The 20586-nt window shown below is 38.4% G+C and overlaps 2 protein-coding genes across 5 annotated transcripts; both read left to right on the plus strand.

Moving 5' to 3' along the window:
- Nucleotides 1-1343: 1343 nt before the first annotated feature.
- Nucleotides 1344-12306, plus strand: LOC102295215 (equilibrative nucleoside transporter 2). 3 transcript variants are annotated; one of them, XM_042228100.1, is made up of 13 exons: nucleotides 1344-1483; nucleotides 3832-3883; nucleotides 3992-4073; nucleotides 4491-4627; nucleotides 5540-5679; nucleotides 5998-6132; nucleotides 6273-6370; nucleotides 6522-6591; nucleotides 6726-6817; nucleotides 7167-7272; nucleotides 7490-7575; nucleotides 8191-8387; nucleotides 11834-12306. In XM_042228100.1, exons 2-13 carry the CDS (start codon nucleotides 3852-3854, stop codon nucleotides 11943-11945), a joined length of 1287 nt encoding a protein of 428 aa, XP_042084034.1. In that variant the 5' UTR covers nucleotides 1344-1483; nucleotides 3832-3851; the 3' UTR covers nucleotides 11946-12306. The 3 variants fall into 3 exon arrangements, with proteins under 3 accessions (XP_042084034.1, XP_042084033.1, XP_005941293.1); XM_042228099.1 differs by lacking the exon at nucleotides 1344-1483 and adding an exon at nucleotides 2038-2478 and having other exon boundaries at nucleotides 3810-3883; XM_005941231.3 differs by lacking the exon at nucleotides 1344-1483 and adding an exon at nucleotides 2039-2478.
- Nucleotides 12307-13899: 1593 nt separating this feature from the next.
- LOC102295524 (galectin-related protein) lies at nucleotides 13900-20403 on the plus strand. 2 transcript variants are annotated; one of them, XM_005941232.2, is made up of 6 exons: nucleotides 13900-14032; nucleotides 15122-15169; nucleotides 16080-16163; nucleotides 18381-18469; nucleotides 19269-19452; nucleotides 19705-20403. In XM_005941232.2, the coding sequence occupies exons 2-6, from the start codon at nucleotides 15128-15130 to the stop codon at nucleotides 19846-19848; spliced, it is 543 nt and encodes a 180-aa protein (XP_005941294.1). In that variant the 5' UTR covers nucleotides 13900-14032; nucleotides 15122-15127; the 3' UTR covers nucleotides 19849-20403. The 2 variants fall into 2 exon arrangements, with proteins under 2 accessions (XP_005941294.1, XP_042084035.1); XM_042228101.1 differs by lacking the exon at nucleotides 13900-14032 and adding an exon at nucleotides 14764-14786.
- The last annotated feature ends 183 nt before the right edge of the window (nucleotides 20404-20586 follow it).

Below are 20586 nucleotides of genomic sequence, written 5' to 3' on the forward strand. Positions count from 1 at the left end.
CTGCAGCTGTTACCCCAATAAGACATCCTCTCAAATTAGTCAGATGTTTCCTCACATTAGGTCAGTCAGCTAAATTAAAATCAAACTCTGAATCAGAATCTGAATACTTATTAATCCTGAGGGCAATGGTTTGGTAACAATCAATTAAAATATATATATATGAAAGACAGGAAATGTAACTGTAACTGTAACTGTAAGAAGAATGTAAACCACACAGCACAGATGACAGCACACAAGCATAAAACCTCCTGCGCATGAAATAATATATTTAAAGCCAAGAAGTCGGTAGTGAGCAAAATACGTGTCAAGTACATTCCAGGGACCTTAATCGAATCGAGTAAGCTGGGATAATATGTATTTAAAATGTTAATAATGTCTGTTTAAACGCCGACGTGTCAGTTATACGTTTTGGTACCTTAGGCTGCTGCGTAAACTTTTGGAAGACAGGAGTGAGTTACCAACTGGTTTATTTTGATTAACCGTCCCCAACGATGTAGAGTTCCTACAAGCTTCATCCTGTTCCTAAATATACTTAAAAAAGTTATCTTGGTAGTTGTTGTTTGGGTTTTTTTTTTAAATGTAAATAGTGTTGACTTTTTTTTTTATTAGTATTTTTTCCAGTCATGTCACAACACAATTTAAATCAGATATTATACCTAAAACATCGACCTGTCTATTTTCTTATACCAGTTTGAGGCAGGTTAACACACAGAGACAGACAACAGATAAAAAAAAAAAACAAGTGCTGGATAAACAGAACAGCTGTAACAAGGCTGGTTAAGGTAAAACGCTGTGCTGTGCTTGTAATGGAAGAAGAGCACTGTCCAACTTTGAAGCGATCTTAGTTCCTGGAAAATGAGCCATGTTCCTTTACTGAGAGTATTGGATCTGATTTTTACAGCCTATTTTGTATTTAGGATCCCAAGGTGGAAACCGTTTCCTAAACAACAGGAACAATAGCATACACTAACAGTCATGTCAGACATTACTAACTGAGACTGAATTCAACGTTTCTTATATGCAGGAAGATTAAACTCTGATGTCACAGTTCAACCTGTCAAGGTCTAAATCATCTGATTGAAGAAAACACTGATAATCTTCAGTTATGAATTTTATATGCTTTAAATTGTTATAGCATATGTAGCTATATGCTCAAGTCAACCCTGCAACACAAAGCGCATGTGGCACGGCATCCATGCCATCACTAACTACAGGAAGACGACACCTGCCTGCCATGGTGACGCCTCCATACCAGATGCACTGAACAACTTCTGCACGGTTTGACGCTCAGAATGATGTGTTGATGAGGAAGTCGAACCCCACCCCTGGACTTTCTGTCGGAGAGACCTCAGACAGTTCGGATCGGTAACAGCATCTCAACGCCACTACACTGAGCACTTTCTTTAAAAACATAGCACATTTTGGGGTGAACTTAGGGCACCATGGCATCATCTGGCAGCAGATTTTTATCAAGAATGTCTTGGTATGTTTTTCCATTCATCCTTTAATTATTTGAAGTGTGACTGTAGCCTACTGCTGCTGAAATACTGAAAAACAGACACCATCATGTTCCCACCTCCAAAATTCACTGTTGATGCAGACTGAGCAACTTTCTGCTGGATGGTTTAACTGTCTGGATTTTGGCCAAATGTATAATTGCCAGATTCTGATCCACTCTTCCTTTCCTGGTCCTCATTGTGAGTTTTTTTTTTTTTAAATCATAGAAGCTGTGCAATACTGTACAACAGATTAATGGGACCGCACTGCAGATGCTTTAAAACCTGCCATAGAATCCTGTGGTTCTTCAACATTAAAGTAATCCAGTGACAGTTATGCGTATTTCCACTGCTGTACAGCAAACAATAACTGTTAATAATTAATTTTGCAAACGTTATTTTTCAAACTGTAAACAAGTACGGTTTAAAACAGCACTTCATAGCTGCATAAGAGTAACTCAGATTAACCAAGTAACCTAAAGTGTCCAGCTATCATATAAGGACCCCGTCCTACTTTGGGCTCCGCCTCCACATAACTTCATACGCGCGCGGGTTATTGAATTTACGCGCGAGGAATTTAATTCCGCCAGTGAAATGCAATTATTTGCTCAGATTATTATTATTATTATTATTTGCTCGTGCATTTGTTGTAACATAAATGTCATTCCATATTTGTCTCTTCTGGTTTCTCACCCATCTAAGGGGCTCATCATCTCTGCCAAGTTCTAGTTAAAAGAAGAAGAACTTAATTTGAATGCTTAATAGGACTGTATGTTACAATCCTTAGAGTAATTAGCACAATCCTTGAGTGGGTTGGAAGCGGGGGAAGCACTCGAACTAATTCGAAGTTTCGACGCATCATGTTTCATTTCATCATTTCCTTGTTCTAACGTTTTGGCGGCACGTTTTCCCACAACCATCTTCTTCACCGCGTTTTCATTCATCCAGGGATACCCAGAAGAAGACGCTGTTCGACTCGCAGGTCAGCTCCGACTCGAGTGCTTTGTTTTTATTAGCTTGCTTCAACACAGCGTTTGGCTTTTGGATGTTAATTGTCGGTTTGGTTTATATCGCATAAAGAATCGGAACACGTGTACTTGTCACTACTTAATGTATCGGTTACTCGTCGTTTAACTTGCTGGGTAAATTTAAATTCATCAAAACAATTAAAGTTGGGGTTAATTAAACTCAAACGCAGCTTCCGTCGCTAGAATAACGAGACACATATATTTATTCAAAGTTAATATCACTTTAATGATCCATCCTCTAAAGTTTCTTTAGTCAGGCAGTTGTTACAGATATTTAAAAAAAACAGCAATATGCTTTAATCCGTTGAACATGTATTATGTTCCTTTCAGTAGATTAAGAAATAAAGTAGAATAAAGTGATAAGACAACATGTGGAGATGTGACGTTAAACCATATTAATGACGCAAGTCGATGTCTCACAGCCAGTCTCGGATGGACAAACCCTGCGGCATGGGGTGGCATGTGCCACACTACAATGATGTCTTGCCACCCTAGTTTTGCATATGACAGTGTTGTTTATTAAAATAAGATAGCATTAACACCTTTAACTACAGTTAACACGAAATATAAATTCTCAAACTGAACATATTGCATAGCGTTACCCCCCACCCCTCCATCATTAACACGTGGTTCAGCCCCAATAGTGCGGACAGATGTTGTGCCAAAAAGTGTTGCCTGCCAAAAACTGATTTCCAATGTTTCCGTGTGTTTTTTATGTGTAATATCTTTACGTATGTTGGTAAATAGACTTCGGTGAACAAGGTTTACAACAGGGTTATATATAAAATGTATAAATTACCTGTTTGTCAAGTATCCTTATAACTCTTTGTTATTGTACTTACATTATTACCAATCCGGTCCTTTTTGTCCACTTGATTGTTACAGGGACGTTGTTTGTGGCCCATGATTACTTGATGTCATTCATGAGGGTCAATTTTGACACATGTTTTACATATTATAGACCAACAACGTATTTATAGCATTTTAAATATGAGCAATCCGTTTTTGTCAAATACGGGAAATCAGTTTTTGTCAGGCGATCACTTTTATCCCTGTGGTGTTCTCCTCTGTCTTGTGGCAGACAAACAAATTTTTACAGTCACAAATAATTTGTGGGGCAACTTATTGTGACACCTGACTGTTCTCTCATTTGAGTTATACTAGTATTTTTAAATGGTTGTACAAAAGAAACAAGAACAAAAAAAAGTTTCTGTTCCTGCAGTCAACAGAGCATTTACTCAGTCAGTACATGTGATGGAAACACATAATTTTAATCATTATTAAGGGTCTTCTATTGACATCCGCAGAGACGTGACAAACTATCAGAATGTCGAATGAAAAGAGTGCACCTGTTGACCGGTGAGTCTGATTCCTAGAGATATACACACATCTAAGAATCCTCCTTTACATTGGAGGATTCTTTTGCACTGGTTGGCGCTTCTTCTCACTTGTATTTTGTTTTCACAGCGGACAGGCTGTGGCCCTGATTATCTTTGTGCTCGGTCTAGGAACTCTGCTGCCCTGGAATTTTTTCATCACAGCATCTAAGGTTTCATGTTCACGTCACTTTCCACATTTTTAGCACCAGATTCTTTACTCTAAATTGAGACCATCTTGACTATCGTCTATCCCTGTATCACATGTTAGCACTGTTAACTTTGAAAATGAATTGTGTATGTAGGCAGGTCAGTTTGTTTCAATGTATACATTTTAATTAAATGATTTTATTATTAAAATAATGAAATAATGATGATTTTACTTAAAAACTGCTTGTATTTTATTCTTATTTAGGATTTTCATGATACACTACTGAGAAGAAAATAAGTTAAAAAAAACATGTCTGCAATTTTGCACAGGGATTCAAATCATTCTTGTTCTTTCTGTGTTTATTCTGTTACTTGAATCTTATAGCATGTACAGTATGTCCTTTTATAGTAAATTGCTTTTTTTTATCTTCCTCTTTAAGTATTTCAATGAACGTCTCAACTCAACTGGCACATCAGGAACTTCTCCCAAAGACTATAGCTATGACAGCTGGATGGCTTTGCTTTCCCAACTGCCACAGCTGCTGTTTACCCTTCTCAACTCTTTCCTGTATCAGCGGTGAGTGTTAAGAGCACTAAAACTGCTTGAATGGCTCTTCTAGATTAAGTTTGAGTCACAAGAACAAGACCTTTAAAGTTTTTAAATCTCTAGGATGCCAAAATTCCATTTTCCGCAGTTCCACTGCTGACACTTCAGAGGCCATGTATCACTCTTTATGTGTAAGACAACATCATAACCATAATACAAAGATTCAATCTACTTTCCTAACTTTGTAAAAGGATAAAGATAAGAAATAAATAGATCCAGAAACATAAATTTACTGAAATGTTATGAGTGACCCTAGTTTCTCATGCAATGGCAACATAACATGTTAATTTTAATAAATGCTTTCCAGCAAGTATTACACTGACTATAACTACAGTGAAATCCAAGACACAGTGAGGGAAAGCATTTTGGTCATCAGCTTTTCAGAGTTTTCATTGCACCTTTTCACAGTGGACTATTACAAACATAGAATAGATGCTGCCGCAAATTCTTCCAGACTTGACCCTTGACCCTCCCTCCATGATGTTAGCGTTCCAGGTGCGCTGTTGCAGATGGGTGGGACAGTAACAACAAAGAATTTACATTCATTGAGTTTTTGAATTAGAGTTAATTATATGATTAATGTATTTATTTGTATTTGTTTTGCTTTAAGCAGCAGCAGTAGTAGTAATGTTAATGTTTTTTTCTTTAAACTGACTGAATGAGCGAGCACATCTGCTCCAAATCTCTGTAATGTTGTTAGGAATTACTGCAATAGTCTGTAAGCATAGCTGGCTGGTACTGACAGAAATATGATGTCAATGTTAATAAAAGTTGAACCAAGCTGTCCTTAGTGGACAGGACAGGACCAGGTTTACCTGAAAACTAAAGAGTCTGATTATCTCCTCTGTTATCTGATGGTAATGAAGACATGTCTCTGTGCAGCGTGAGGGAGCGTGTTCGTGTGCCCTTCAGCCTGGTCGGCATCTTCCTCCTTTTCTCTCTCACTGCTGCTTTGGTCAAGGTCCCCATGGAGCCGGACAACTTCTTTTCCATTACTATGGCAACCATCTGGTTCATTAACAGTAGGTTCACTCAAACGATCCCATGACTGCAGTAACATTTTTACAGCTACAGATGAACTATGCAGCAGCTGTAAAATGTTTGTATCAGATCCCTAAATGTTACATTTGGCACTGGCAAATCACAACGTAGTTCAAACATTAAATTGTAAATACTTTTCAGGCTTATTGTCTTTATCAAAAATATGACAAGAATTATAGTCTAAGTATATATATGTGTATATATGTGTATGTATATGTGTATATGTGTGTATGTGTGTATGTATATATATGTAGACTATAATTATAGTCTAACTCATCATGTACCTTGTGTGAGTGCAGTGTGCGGAGCAGTGCTGCAGGGCAGTCTCTTCGGTATGGTGGGCCTCTTACCCCCTCGTTACAGCACTCTGTTCATGAGTGGTCAGGGCCTCGCTGGGATCTTTGCCGCCTTAGCCATGCTCTTCTCTATTTTAGGTAAGCATTGATCCTCCTCACAGGCAAAATGTATTTATTTTTTTATTTCATCGTTAGTAATCTATATATACCAGTATCACACTGTAAAAAATGTAAAATTACTGGAGTTTGGAGGTGTACATGAAGCTGTTTGCCTGCAGGTAAATCAGATCAAAGCTCGGCTGCACTGGGATACTTCATAACACCCTGTGTGGCTACTCTGGGGACTCTGGTATGCTACCTGCTGCTGCCACGCCTGGTATGGAGACACCACATAAAATCACTATCACAAAAGGACATGAAAATGACTGAAAAATCTGTGTCATATATTAACTAAAAAAATGAATTGAATCATGTCAGTGGAAGAAAAGCCACATTGCAGTCTTCTGAAAATGTTGACTCCTCTGCAGAAGTTTGCTGATTTCTATCTAAACAGACATCAGTCTGATAAAGTGGAGGAGGTCTTCCTTGAGAGCACAGGTTGGTTCTCATTAAGTATAATAAATAAAAATATGATTTTTTTCAGCGTTATGTAAGATAGCTGACATGTTAGCCGAGCTACGTTCAGTGTTAATGAGGCTTACAACTGATTCTTTTGATTTTTCCTTTCAAAGAAAAAAATAAAAAGGACCTGGAGGCAAACGGGAAGCTCAGTAAGCAAGAGGAGAATCAGGAACATTCCTCAGTCCTGGCTGTCTTTAAGAAGGTGAACGCTAGCTTTGGTGTCCATTTTTTAAACTTCTTCTGCTAGCATTGACTAAACCCCTCAAACCTCCTCTGTTGATCACAGTAACATGTTTTAAACTGTTTAGACTTTTGCCTACATAGAGACATACTGGTCCGCGGCTCCAAATCTAACAACCCAAAATTGTTATGATGTAATAGTGGAAGCTGGCTCTGAGAGGTTGTACAAAGTCTTCTATCAAAGAGCTGATACACTTTTGCTAACCTCAGATGAAAAATGTTCCTCGTGTATTCCTGGAGCTTATCTTCACACGCGTTCCCAAATGCCTCCTTACTGGAATCACTGACTAACACCTTCCTGTGTTTCTCAGATCTGGCTGATGGCTCTGTGCGTGACGTGTGTCTTTGCTGTTACCCTGTCGGTGTTTCCTGTCATCACGGTGCGAGTAAGGACTGTCTACGACAATGCTGAATGGGGTAAGACATCATTACAGCATTACTGCAGACTACAGAAGCATCTGATTGACCATATGACTCCAGAGCAGGTTATGTGTTCAGCACAAGTTTGTGTAATGGTCTAACCAAGTTAAAGAGAAAGAGAAACCCTCAGGCCATTGAAAACTTTCTGCAAAAATTCCTCGCTCACCGATGAATTCTTCCTTATAGTCCACCCTCTGCTTCCTCTTCCTAACAGGCAATGTGTTCACCTGTGTCTGCTGTTTCATTGTTTTCAATGTCATGGACTTGGCCGGTCGCACAACCCCATACATCGTCCAGTGGGTGAGTCTGCAGCCTGCCTTCTTCAAACATTTTTGTTTCTAAGATAGAAATCAACAAACCAATCGAATATTGTTTCGTGAGGACTGGAGGTGTTTTTTTCCACTTCAAAGGATTCCTGTGGAAAACGGCCTTTACTGAAGGATTTCAATAAATACCATTTTGATTATGAAAACAATAAAAAAAATGTTGTTTTAGTATTGGAATTTTTACAGTCTCCATAGTCTAAATATATTACTTAAATAGTTTGATAGCATCGTTATTAGTTATTAGTTATTTACAGTTACATGTGTCCACATTATAGACAATATAAGCACGGTTATTTTGTTGCATGGTTATTGTGATGTGAAACAATAACAGATGAAATCCACAAACTTTATAGTTTAAAGTCCAGACTTTTGACACAAGTTGAAACTGAGACTCAGTGAGGCTGCGTCTTGCTGCTAGATCATCTTAAATCATGTGATTTGGAAATGCAGGCGTGTCTACTGACTCCAGAGGACTGATAGCTGAAATCCACACAGCACTCATTGAGTCGTTATGTTACACGTAATCTGACTTTGAAGTTGCGATGTTACAGATAACTTCAGTGACTGATTTCTGTATGTTTTTGTGCAGCCGTCGAAGGAGAGTCGTTGGTTTCCTGCCGTCGTGTTTTCTCGCCTGGTCTTCATCCCTCTGGTCATGTTATGTAATGTCCAGGACTCTAAACTCACCGCCGTCTTCCGCCACGACTGTGCCTTTGTCGTCATCATGGCTCTGTTCGCCTTCTCGAATGGATACCTGGCAAGCCTCTGCATGGCCTACGCTCCACAGTGAGTCCTCAACAGACCCCAATTTTTAAAAAAATCCCTCTATAAGATATAAACTGCTCTTTAATGATGTGACTTAGTTTGTGTGCTAACACGTGAAAACTTCCACGACTTGATTACAATGAGGCAGATGTGATGGAGCTTGAAGCACAAGATAAATCAATACTTTACTGATCCCACGAGGAACGTGATTGTGTTACAGCAGCAGCATAAGGTCAAAGTGCCACAGGTGCATAGTGAGGGACTTTTACTGTGTGAGAGTGAGAAGAAAATCTCTCTATAAAACAGTAATCAAAAATAAAAAATAAGAATGAGAAAATTTCCATTGGAGTTTTATTTGATTTGTTTGAATATTTAAATTAAATTAAGCGTTTGTACCTGAAAGTAGGTGAAAACTGAATCCTTGCTTCACTTTAACAAACTCAAGAATTACAGACACAAGAAGCCAGTCACAGCTCCGAGTCCCCACATGTTGGGCAAATGAGCTACGCATAAAATGTAACATAGGATTTATTTCAGCCGAAATAAAGAAATAACTCTGCCAAAGGTGCAGACCGCCTACTTTATATGGCACCTTATATGTATGTTACCACTGACTGAGAACACTACACCCACTGACACATGCACACCATTCCTGTGTTTCTTGTGAAACATGTCATTCAAGTCACAGACTTCAGTGGAACAAAACAAAGACATTCAGCACAATTTTCTGGCAGAACAAAACCCAAGAAGAAGAAGAATGTCTTGTGGCACCTAGTGGCTGGATGGTGCAACTGCAAAATCTTTTGGTGTGAATTTTGAACAGGGTCAGGGAAAGTTCCCTCTAAACTGCGCACGTGCGCACTGCTGGCACAGTCTCTGCGCACAGAAAATCTGCGTTGTGCACAAAAAAAGAAAAAAATTTAACCGGAATTGAAACTAAAATTAAAACTTTAACAATTTTGTTTTGCAGTGTTAGTAAGTGACTGGCTGCTCCCATATGGTAAATGGCCTGTATTTGTATAACGCTTTACTTAGTTCCTAAGTACCACCAAAGCGCTTTACACTACATTCAGTCATCCACCTATTCAGACACACATTCACATACTGGTGATGTCAAGCTACATTGTAGCCACAGCTGCCCTGCGGTGCACTGACAGAGTATGGGATTAGAACGATGCCACCTTGTCCCATAGTCCAGCCAATAATGTGATTCACATTCGTATATATGCAGCTAATCAACGTCGTTGACAGGCTATGACAGCGTCCTTATGTGCCGACACCGGTGTTTTAGCTAGCAAAGCGGCGTGGCTGATGTGGAGTGAAGCCACGTTAATGACAACGTGTACAACCATTGGAGATGTGAGCAGGACAGACGGAACAACTGACGGAAAAAGTGTGGACTTTATACCAGTTTTTAAATTGTGTTGATCGGCCACGTAAAACCAGAGTTATGATAAAAATATCTGCAATGTTTGGTTTTCTTCCTGAATACTGTCGTTGTTTATATTTACTGCAGGAAGAAACGGTAAAAACGGCGTTTTATAAGGAAAACACTCAAAAGCCTGTGAGCAAAGCAAAACCAAAAAAACCCCACCCTTTCCTATTGGTCGAAAAATGTACCATGTCAACCAATCAAAAAATGATATGGCAACAGTTGTTTAGGAAGGAGGAAGTTTTAGGGGTGACGGCGGTGTATTGAGACGTTTAGCGCAAATCTTGTGTAGTTAGTGTGTAGTGTAGTCAATAGTTTTGTTGTGTGTGTCAGAACAATGAGGCGACTGCTGAGTGTTACAGGTGTTACAGCAGTGACACATCTGCTGCTGTCAGGCCTGCAGGTATCAGGCTGTTGTTCTCCTTCATCTCATAGTGGACACAAATTATTTTTTGGAGTGTGTGGATTCAGATTTGATGCAGAACAGCTGATTGTTCTGTAGAAAGTTTGAAATGTTTATTTAAAAAACGCCTTGGCTGCATTTTTAGATAAACAGCTGCAAAAAAAATTGCTGTTTGCAAAACTCAGTTACTTTTTTGAAGAAGTAACTATATAATTAATTGCCCAACATTGGTCATTATTTACCGGTCCGTCGTGGTGAAGAGGGAGCTGAGTGTAAAAGCGAAGCTCTCAATTTACCGGTCGATCTACGTCCCTACCCTCACCTATGGCCACGAGCTGTGGGTAGTGACCGAAAGAACGAGATCGCGGATACAAGCGGCAGAAATGAGCTTCCTCCGAAGGGTGGCTGGCCTCTCCCTTAGAGATAGGGTGAGAAGTTCGGCCATCCGGGAGGGGCTCAGAGTAGAGCAGCTGCTGCTCCACATCGAAAGGAGCCAGTGAGGTGGTTCGGGCATCTGACAAGGATGCCCCCTGGGCCCTCGGTAGGTGTTCCAGGCATGTCCCACCGGGAGGAGGCCCCGGGGCAGACCCAGGACACGCTGGAGAGATTATATCTCTCGGCTGGCCTGGGAACGCCTTGGTATTCCCCCGGATAAGCTGGAGGAGGTGGCTGGGGAGAGGGAGGTCTGGGCCTCTTTGTTTAGGCTGCTGCCCCCGCGACCCGGCCTCGGATTAAGCGGATGAGGATGGATGGATGGATGGATGCTCATTATTTACTGTATTTTGCAGACAGAGTTACAGGACTCTCTCCCAGACCACAGACTCATAATACAAGTCAGAGCTTTATAAAAAAGAAAAAAGAAAGAAAGAAAGTTGTGTTTTCAAAGTTGGAGTTCAAGTTATTTTTACTTCCAATTGTGTTAGCATACTACACAGGTCATGAACAAGATTTTTTTTAAATTTTCATTGTAAGTGGGGCTAAAGCACTTAATTAAAAGTAGTCTAACATAAATGTAAATGCTGTAATTTGATTACTTTATTAAACCATGTAACTTGGATGGATTCGATGCCTGCGTGACCACAGTGCACGTCTGCTGTTGCTCACAGTGGTCCAAGTGTCCGCTCAGGGAGTTTGTGTGTTCAGGGATCCCTGAAACCCTCCACCAGCCCTACTGCAGAACAAAAAGCAAACTAGGATACATTTATAGGAAGTAAATAAGGTACTTTAACTAATAACTAAAAAATAACAAACTGCTGCACAATAATTGAGAGAAAACACATCCCAAATGACAAAAAACTTTCAACAATGAATACAACAAAAACAGACTAAACACAGGGGAAAAAAGGAGACTAACACTGAATTTGATCAGGCATTAACAAGAGAGGGAAGAGAAAGGCAACAGGGAGGAAACAGAAAGCCACACGAGGTTTTAAACCTTCAAAATAAAACAGGAAGTAAACCAAAGTAATACAGGCAACATGAAGACACAAGCACTTCACTTGTACTGATGGTTTGTGAAAAACTTTCATGTGTTTTTGTTGAAGAATAAATGAAAAAGATGAATCGACTTCTCTGTGTGTTGTGTTCACTGTACTGGATAGTGTTGTAACTGTGTGTTTTCGTCTCCTTCAGGTTGGTGCGGTGTAAGGATTGCGAGACAGCTGGCTCTTTGATGACCTTCTTCTTGGTCCTGGGTTTGGCTGTGGGAGCATCGTTCTCATTCCTACTAGGAAAACAGGTTTAAAGGTAGTAGGAAAACTGTATATCTGACATTTGATGACATGTTGTTATGAAAAGTGTAAAAGCACTTGAAGCTTATCCTGTTCTTAGTTATATGTTATATCTTATATGAGACACAGCGACAACTCTATATAAAGTACTGAGCTGTCCACTTGTTGCACTGGCATTTTAAAGTAAGCCATGCAGGATTTCTAAATGAATGTTTTACTCTTTGTAAGACAGAGTAAATATTTCAGTCTCAGGTAGGTGCTGGCATTATTTTACGTGATTTGTGTCACGTTGAATACTTCATTGGAAAGGGCAATTCATTTGAGAGACATTGATCAATGCAGCTAAAATAAATCATTTCTCTCTTGTTGTTTTTTTAAAAAATATTAATTAATGGGACCTTTTATATCTTTGCTTTACACGACTGTATTTATCTCTCAGTTTTTCAGTGTTTTTTAAAAATATTAATGGTTTTTACCTGAAGACAGTTTAAAAAAAATACTTAAATTAAATGAACTATAAACTTTTTCACTGCTTATTTCTGTTTTTGTAATTTTTATACGTTGCAATAAATGTTTTTTATGTATGTTCAAACTTTTAATAAAGGCTTGTTCAAAATGGTTTCCCATTCTTGCTTTATGTCACAGTTTTTACAAATTGATATATTTGCCTTTGTATCAAAATGTCAAAGTATCAGTGAGTCCAGTTTTTGTATATTTGCATGACCTGGCAGTTCAGTACGTCCCATCCTGCCTTAGTGGTATTAGTCATAGTTGGGGCATTACTCTGTCAATTACTCTGATTACAGGCCTCATCCAACTTATGTGATCCAACCTGTCTAAATGGATGGATGGGTGGAATTTTTTAAATAGGGAAATTCTATAAAAAACGTACTGGCGTAGGGAACCACGGTGGTGAGGTGGTTAGCACTGTTGCTTCACAGAAAACTCCACCCTCTGGAGTTTGGATGTTCTCCCTGTGAATACCCTGACTACCCTGAATTCATTAAGTGGAACAAGATGGATGATGGGATGTATGTTAACTCTCAAACTCTACAGCCACAACCAATCAACCCCCAGCTCCTACAGTCCATGTGTATGCAAGATACATAACCTTCTCTGCCCCTCATGCATCCATCAGAGTTTGACTGTGTGTGTGGGGGAAAAGTGCTTATGCATAGATGAAAGCACTGTATGAAAGTGTGTGACTGAGGAATGAGCCTTGTAGTAGAAAGGCCCATTTACTGTGTTAACTGAACCCTAGATGGATTTCTAGAGACCTGGTGGATGCTAAGGTTCTAGAATACTGCAACAACAAACACTGATATGTGCTGAAGGAAAATCCACTTGATAGCATTCACTTTATCAAATGACCTTATAGACTGTGTATTATTTTGTTTCTCTTTGTACCGATTTTCTCTCTGCGTTTTAATAACTTGTGCGCATTTTTCATCTCTTTATAGTCATTTTGTTTCTGTGAAGATGTCTGAAATGTTGTTGCGTTCATTATCTGTAGTTTTAAACCTCACTGTAGCCATTTTGTCATTTTCCAAAACAGTTTGGATGCTGCATAAAATGAGTCAGTCAAAACAGCATGTACTGATTTGAAAATCTCATGAACCCACATTTTATTTAGGTTGTAGCTTTTCCTGCTGTTGCTTTGTACTGTTCTGGTTGTATGTCATTCCTTCAATTTAAACACTAACATATGCACAGTATCACATTTTCATTCTGGTTAGAAGGGGTGGAGCTTCACATGTGAATATCCCTGCCAGCTTTGTTTCTGTTATTACAGCAAATCACTGATAAGTATCTGTTTAGTGTAATCAGAAGAAACTGTAGCTACCAACAGATGCTTTCATGTGGTGCCCAGCATGTAGAACACGGTATGCAGCGAGTGCACTGTAGCTTGCATTTCCCATTTCCTGCAGCTCAGCCCGTTCCTGTGACTCCATGTCCTCTGCTTCCTCCCATTCTTTGATTCTTCATTTGTGACTTCAGAAAAGTCACAACAAGAAGTGTTTCAGTATTCTCTAAACCACATTAGAAATACAATTTCAGGCCCACAGGTAAAAATAAGCTCCACAGCTCGGCTGCAGACACTGTGAGTATTTATGGATTGAGTCTATTCTTTATATCCTGATATCTCAAATGGGATAGGAACACTGATTGTATCCGATTAAAAACTATTGTGTATCTAAAGGTCGTAACAATTAAGATAAGTCTAGTGGTTCTGTTTGCATTTGGCCTCATGCACTGTCCTACTGTAGAGCTTCAAAAATATATTCCCCTTGAAAAACAGTAAAAATATTTGTTGTTTGTCTTTATTTTTAATGATGCTCTCAATTTGAGAATTACTGAGTGATGAACGAATAGATTTACAGCTCAAAGTCAAATCAGTTTTATTGTTTGTTTTTTTTAAATCGTGATTTCTTCTGTGCACTTGAGTTGTTTTACTCTGCATATCTATATTCTGCATTGTATTAATAAATATAGAAATGCAGACCAAGTTTGATTACCTGGTTTAAGAAACATTTCTGTATGGGGCGCCGTTAATAAAGTGAAACATGCTGAAATTAACGGCAACATTTTTCCACATTTAGCTCAAAACCTTACAAAAACATATTTTTTCGAGTAATTTTTTACAACATTTAGTAAAATATTTGTAACTTTTCATCAAATGTTAAATATTAAATCTAAATGTTAAATATTAAATCTAAATGTTAAATATTAAATCTAATATTATATTTAATAATATAAATATTCAGTGGACAGCTGACACGGCACACCACCGAACAAATGTATCTTCTCCCGCTGAGCTTTTGCGTGAACTCTGCACTTTATCCTCAGACATGAAGGTAAATAAATTGACTGCATTCTTTCAGGCACTTTTTTCGAGAAGTCTTGGCTGTATGAAAAATATGAGACTTGTAAACTTGAAGCTTTTGAAGTAAATAAAACATATTGTATTTAATTTGCTGTGCTTGAAGCGGATTTATTTTATTTTGCCTTAAGTTGTAGCCTCACAATGAGCGCACTTGTTAGAAACAGGAAGGCATGCAGGGCAGCTGATTATCAAAAATGTGTGTGTGTGTGTGTGTGTGCTGAGATTAAGCTTTGCGTCACTGTTCATTCAGCTCATAGCAGACAAACTGGATCTGCAGCTTATTTCTTTGCTTTTTGTTCCCTTCAGGCTAACATGGCTGAAACACACAGTTTGACAGCAGCGCAGGGCAGGAAGGTAAGTGACCACAACGATGAAGCAGAGAGGGGACACAGAGACGAAGCAGGCTGACAAACTACTTCATTACTTTCCGTTTCTGATTTCGATCTATTTCTCAGGTGGCTGTTTAGACACAACCTAAGCTTTCTTGGCTTTGAAAACTATCAACCTGTTCTAGTACAGGTAGTTTTAAAATGGCAGAAGTAAGTAAAGCGACTCTTCCGCTTAGAGCCACCAAAATAAAGGCCCAATGATTGCTTGTTTTTTAAATAAAAATAAACACACGCGCACAAAGAAAGAAAAATAAAACCAATACAATCAACTTAAGTCTTATATCGAAATTATATTATGGTTATCCCATATTCCAACTTTACTTTTCCAATATCAGTTCTTGAGCAAGTTAATAATTGGTTTAACAATACGCGTAGAAGGGTTGATGGTCATGAGAGAAGAATCAAACTATTATTCAGCTCCGGTCTGTAAAAATACTGACGTCATTCTTTTCTGGTAAATTATAAACTGCGCTGGCTTATAACATGAAAAATAAATTCATCCGCTGCCTTTCAAGTCTGTGAATTTCACCTAAATCAACTGAACATGTAAATTGCTCGTAAGCGAGCTTCTGATTTGTTATTACAAAGTTTGTAGCACGAGTTCAAATCTGAAGCTTATATTTTGAAGGTCAACTTCAACTCAAATAGCTTCCTGCCTTGTTCACGCTTTGAGGGCACGTGATCAAACTGTGACCTATGCTTTGACTTCATTCGGCCAGCAGGAGTGAAGTAAATACCAAGCTTTCTATTGTAAACCGAAATAATTGTCTATGTAATTGTGATCTATCTATCTATCTATCTATCTATCTATCTATCTATCTATCTATCTATCTATCTACAGGTGAAGTTGCAATCATTTTTTTGTTTCCTTTCAGAAATGGAATTTACCACAGAGAGGTGGGACTGAGCCTAGAAAAGCAAATACTGACCCTCCTGACAGAGACACTGAGAGAAAACTGGTAATGTCACATGAATATCAAGCAAACACACTTTGATGTGAAGGCTGCAAGTAACAAAATGAAACAAAACTATTTCATCTTTGATGGAAATTTAAAATTTAAAGTTTGTTATTTTAATCACAAATAGGCTGTGCATCATGTCAATAACAGTTACATTATTAATAGCTTATTAATCAGTTTCAGTGTAATAAATAAACACAATATATTTGAATTTCATGTCATTTCATGTCAGTTCAAATCAATTCTATTTATACAGCGCCACATCACAACAACAGTCGCCTCAAAGTGCTTCATATTGTAAGGTAGACCCTACAATGATACATACGGTGAAAAACCCAACAATCATATGACCCCCTATAAGCAAGCCCTTTGGCGACAGTGGGAAGGAAAAACTCCCTTTTAACAGGAAGAAACCTCCGACAGAACCAGGGTCAGGGAGGGGCGGGGCCATCTGCTGCGACCGGTTGGGGTGAGAGAAGGAAGACAGGATAAAGAGAGACAGAGGTTAATAACAGATATGATTCAATGCAGAGAGGTCTGTTAATACATAGTGAGCGAGAAAGGTGACTGGAAAGGAAAAACTCAATGCATCATGGGAATCCCCCGGCAGCCTACGTCTATTGCAGCATAACTAAGGGAGGATTCAGGGTCACCTGGTCCAGCCCTAACTATATGCTTTAGCAAAAAGGAAAGTTTAAGCCTAATCTTAAAAGTAGAGATAGTGTCTGTCTCCTGAATCCAAACTGGAAGCTGGTTCCACAGAAGAGGGGCCTGAAAACTGAAGGCTCTGCCTCCCATTCTACTTTTAAATACTCTAGGAACAACAAGTAGGCCTGCAGAGCGAGAGCGAAGTGCTCTAATAGGGTGATATGGTACTACAAGGTCATTAAGATAAGATGGGGCCTGATTATTTAAGACCTTGTATGTGAGGAGCAGGATTTTGAATTCAATTCTGGATTTCAACCATAGGAAGCCAAAACAGGAGAAATATGCTCTCTCTTTCTAGTCCCTGTCAGGACTCTTGCTGCAGCATTTTGGATTAGCTGAAGGCTTTTCAGGGAGTTTTTGGACATCCTGATAATAATGAATTACAGTCGTCCAGCCTGGAAGTAATAAATGCATGAACTAGTTTTTCAGCGTCACTCTGAGACAGGATATTTCTAATTTTAGAGATGTTGCGCAAATGGAAGAAGTCACATGAATCTGGTTAGATACCATATTTCTAAGATTTCAGGGCCGAGTACAATAACCTCAATTTATCTGAATTTAGAAGCAGAAAGTTAGCGGCCATCCAGGTCTTTATGTCTTTAAGACATTCCTGCAGTTTAACTAATTGGTGTGTGTTATCTGGCTTCATGGACAGATAGAGCTGGGTGTCATCTGCATAGCAGTGAAAATGTATGCTATGTCTTCTAATGATGCTGCCTAAGGGAAGCATGTATAATGTAAACAGAATTGGTCCTAGCACTGAACCCTGTGGAACTCCATAATTAACCTCAGTGTGTGAAGAGGACTCTCCATTTACATGCACAAACTGGAGTCTATTAGATAGATATGATACAAACCACTGCAGCACAGTACCTGTAATACCTACAGCATGTTCTAATCGCTCTAATAGGATATTATGGTCAAGCAGTAATCTGCCTGACGTGTTACGTAATACACAAGCAAGAACAAACAAAATATGATTACATATATTTTCCATCCATAATAATAATAACTGGTGCTATTTTAGTGTCACAATATAATATAAAATGTGTATTTTTCTATTTATTTTGCAGTGGATCTTGTAAAATTTTTATTTTTATCCAATTTACACTTTACTTAGAAAACATTTTGGAAATAAAGTAACACTTCAGCCTTTTCTGGTCAGATTATGCTACCATTTATACAGTGACTGCCCTACAATATATACTGCCTGGAGGTGACTGTTGTTGTGATTTGGTGCTACAGAAGTGAATTTAATTTTTTCAACAAAAAACACATTTGTATTCTTTCTGTTTTGTCTTAAAAGTTTTCAGCTTTATTCGTGAATTCTCAGTAATTTTTGTAATTTTATTGTACCATATATTTCCATTAGATTCATCCAAAATTATTTAGGCTCACCACTTGCTTGCCTTTTGATTTTTTAGTTTTTAACTTTATTATTTAAATCAAATTTAATTAACTGTGGTTTTTCAGCATTTTGTTGCTCTATGCAAATGCTTGTGTGTGCAGGCAGTTCCTTTCAGAGGTCGTATCCCAGGAGGAATGCAGCTGGGAAAAAGGATCATAGTGATTGGTACTGTGAATCCCCATCCTGATAGGTAGAAATGTTTTGTGTAATTACTGACTTTCCATCCTTCCCACAGTATTACCACACTATATACGAGATCCTTCTTCCCTCCATACCTATTCCTCTAAAATTATTTAATATGAAGGCAGCATGAGCAGAGTGTTACGGGCCCTTTAAGAATGTTGCATCATGGACAGTGTAGTCTGTGCTGCAGGGGGAATGTGTGGGACAGCCCCTCCTGTTGTGTGCATGTGAGGGCGAGGGAGGGAGAAAAAGGAGGGTCAAAAAGTACGAGTTGCTACTCATGAGAAACGGAAAATGAAAGCATGTAAATATAATAATAACCACTGCAGCCAGTGCAGAATGCCCGATGAGTTAGTTAAGCATGAGAAAAACAATTGTGCTTACATCTGCAGTTTTGTCTCGTTATACAATATTTAAAATAAAAAAACTACATTTTTGGAAATATTTGTGGATGTTTTCTTTTTTGTTCTGATTGAATACTTAAGCATTCCAGCAGTGGCCCCTAGCAGCTCTGAGTTTGAGACAGCTGCCTTAAATACTTTTGAAGTGAATGCTGAAGAAATGTTATCTAGACAGAATTTAAAACAGGTCTCTGTGACTTTGAGGGGTGAAGATGGGCTTAAAGTCAGTGACATCAGTACGGTAATCGCCTCTCCTACAGAGATTTCTCCATTATTCAAGTCCAAAGCGATGCCTGATTGTAGGATTCCCTTTTGAGAAACCACTGCATATAAAATTCATTTATTATGTGATAATCTAAGGAAAGGTGTGGCCAGATTCATACTGTATATCCATCCCCCTGTTAGGTTCTACATTGCCCTGACATGTGGTTGTGGCACATCCAGGGAGCCTCCACCTGATGTGGCTCTGGAAATGTGTGTTCGATTCAAGGACAGACAAGTGCTACGAAGAGCCTGCATGTCTGGATCCTGGGGAGATGTTGACAAAGCTGTTCCTTTTTTCCCCTTCATCAGAGACCAGCCCTTCAAGGTACCATAAACTTGTTGATACTGTAATGGCATTTATGAGTTTATGCTATACATATAAATTACATGTGTAGAATATGTTAGTGCAAAATAGAGTACATTGCATGGATATGTTATTGTTACCGAGTGATTTTGGGTGTCATGAAATGATCGGCAATAACAAGGAGTACATGAATGAATGGCAACTACTCAGTGCACACCACTCCTGAAAGAAAAAGACTGTAAAATTAACCAAACATTCGCTCTGTCCTCACAGATTGAGATTCGGTGTGAACAAAGCAGATTTCGTGTGTTTGTGGATGGCCAGCAGCTGTTTTATTTTCACCACAGAGTGACATCACTCAAAGACATTGATACCTTATGGATCAAAGGTAGCATCATTATCTCCAAACTGGGTTAAGCAGTGTCCCTGCTCAGCAGTGCTCACCAGCCCTTTTGGAGGTCTTGGATTTCAGTGTTATTTGCACTGTGTGTATTCACTCCAGGCATTCTGGCACCAGATGATGCTGGTACAACAAAACAAGATTTACAAATGTCCATATTAGTGTGTGATTAATAGTTTCTGATGTTCAGAAATGCATTGTGCGTTCTACAAACAAATATTAGTTTAAATGAAAGTTAAAACTTTAATAAATTCAGATTCCACATGAATGGACTGTAGAGTTATGGGTCTCTTTTCATCAACATATATCACAACATCAGTTTCTAGTTCAGTGTATCAGTGTATGTATTAACAGTCTGTAAGTGGAGGCTTTATTATATAAATACCTGTTTGTCCTAGCTGGAATTTTACTTGCTACAAAAATACTTTTGGTTTTGTTAAATTTTTGTATTTTTTGGTAATTAATGCATTTATCAATACTTATCACTTGAGCACTTTTGAAAATCTTCTGTTTGTAGATTATTAGATTACAACATATATTTCTTAAACTGGTTAATAAATATTTAAAATGTATACGTTATTGCCTTTTATTAAATCTTAAAGTTAACTGTAAGATAGTAACAATTAATGACTGACTTTTATTGTTCTTTTATTTTTTATCTTTATCTTATTATTTTTTTAAGCTAATAATAGAATCAGGTGCATTGTGTGTATTCGCATTTTAGGGCTGTTATCAGTTTTGCTTTTATTGACGCC

The sequence above is a fragment of the Haplochromis burtoni genome, unplaced genomic scaffold, assembly GCF_018398535.1.
Source record: "Haplochromis burtoni strain Fernald_Lab_line unplaced genomic scaffold, NCSU_Asbu1 Contig_303, whole genome shotgun sequence".
In the NCBI taxonomy this organism is placed as follows: Eukaryota; Metazoa; Chordata; class Actinopteri; order Cichliformes; family Cichlidae; genus Haplochromis; species Haplochromis burtoni.

Bases quoted from the DNA above. Each gene is read 5' to 3' on its own strand.
- LOC102295215 (XM_042228100.1), top strand. From the start codon at position 3,852: ATGTCGAATGAAAAGAGTGCACCTGTTGACCG. The intron at 7,273-7,489 runs GTAAGACATCAT...TCTTCCTAACAG, and splicing joins CTACGACAATGCTGAATGGG to GCAATGTGTTCACCTGTGTC. The intron at 8,388-11,833 runs GTGAGTCCTCAA...CGTCTCCTTCAG, and splicing joins TGCATGGCCTACGCTCCACA to GTTGGTGCGGTGTAAGGATT.
- LOC102295524 (XM_042228101.1), top strand. The intron at 15,170-16,079 runs GTAAGTGACCAC...GTTTCCTTTCAG, and splicing joins CAGCAGCGCAGGGCAGGAAG to AAATGGAATTTACCACAGAG. The intron at 18,470-19,268 runs GTAGAAATGTTT...TCCCCCTGTTAG, and splicing joins GTGAATCCCCATCCTGATAG to GTTCTACATTGCCCTGACAT.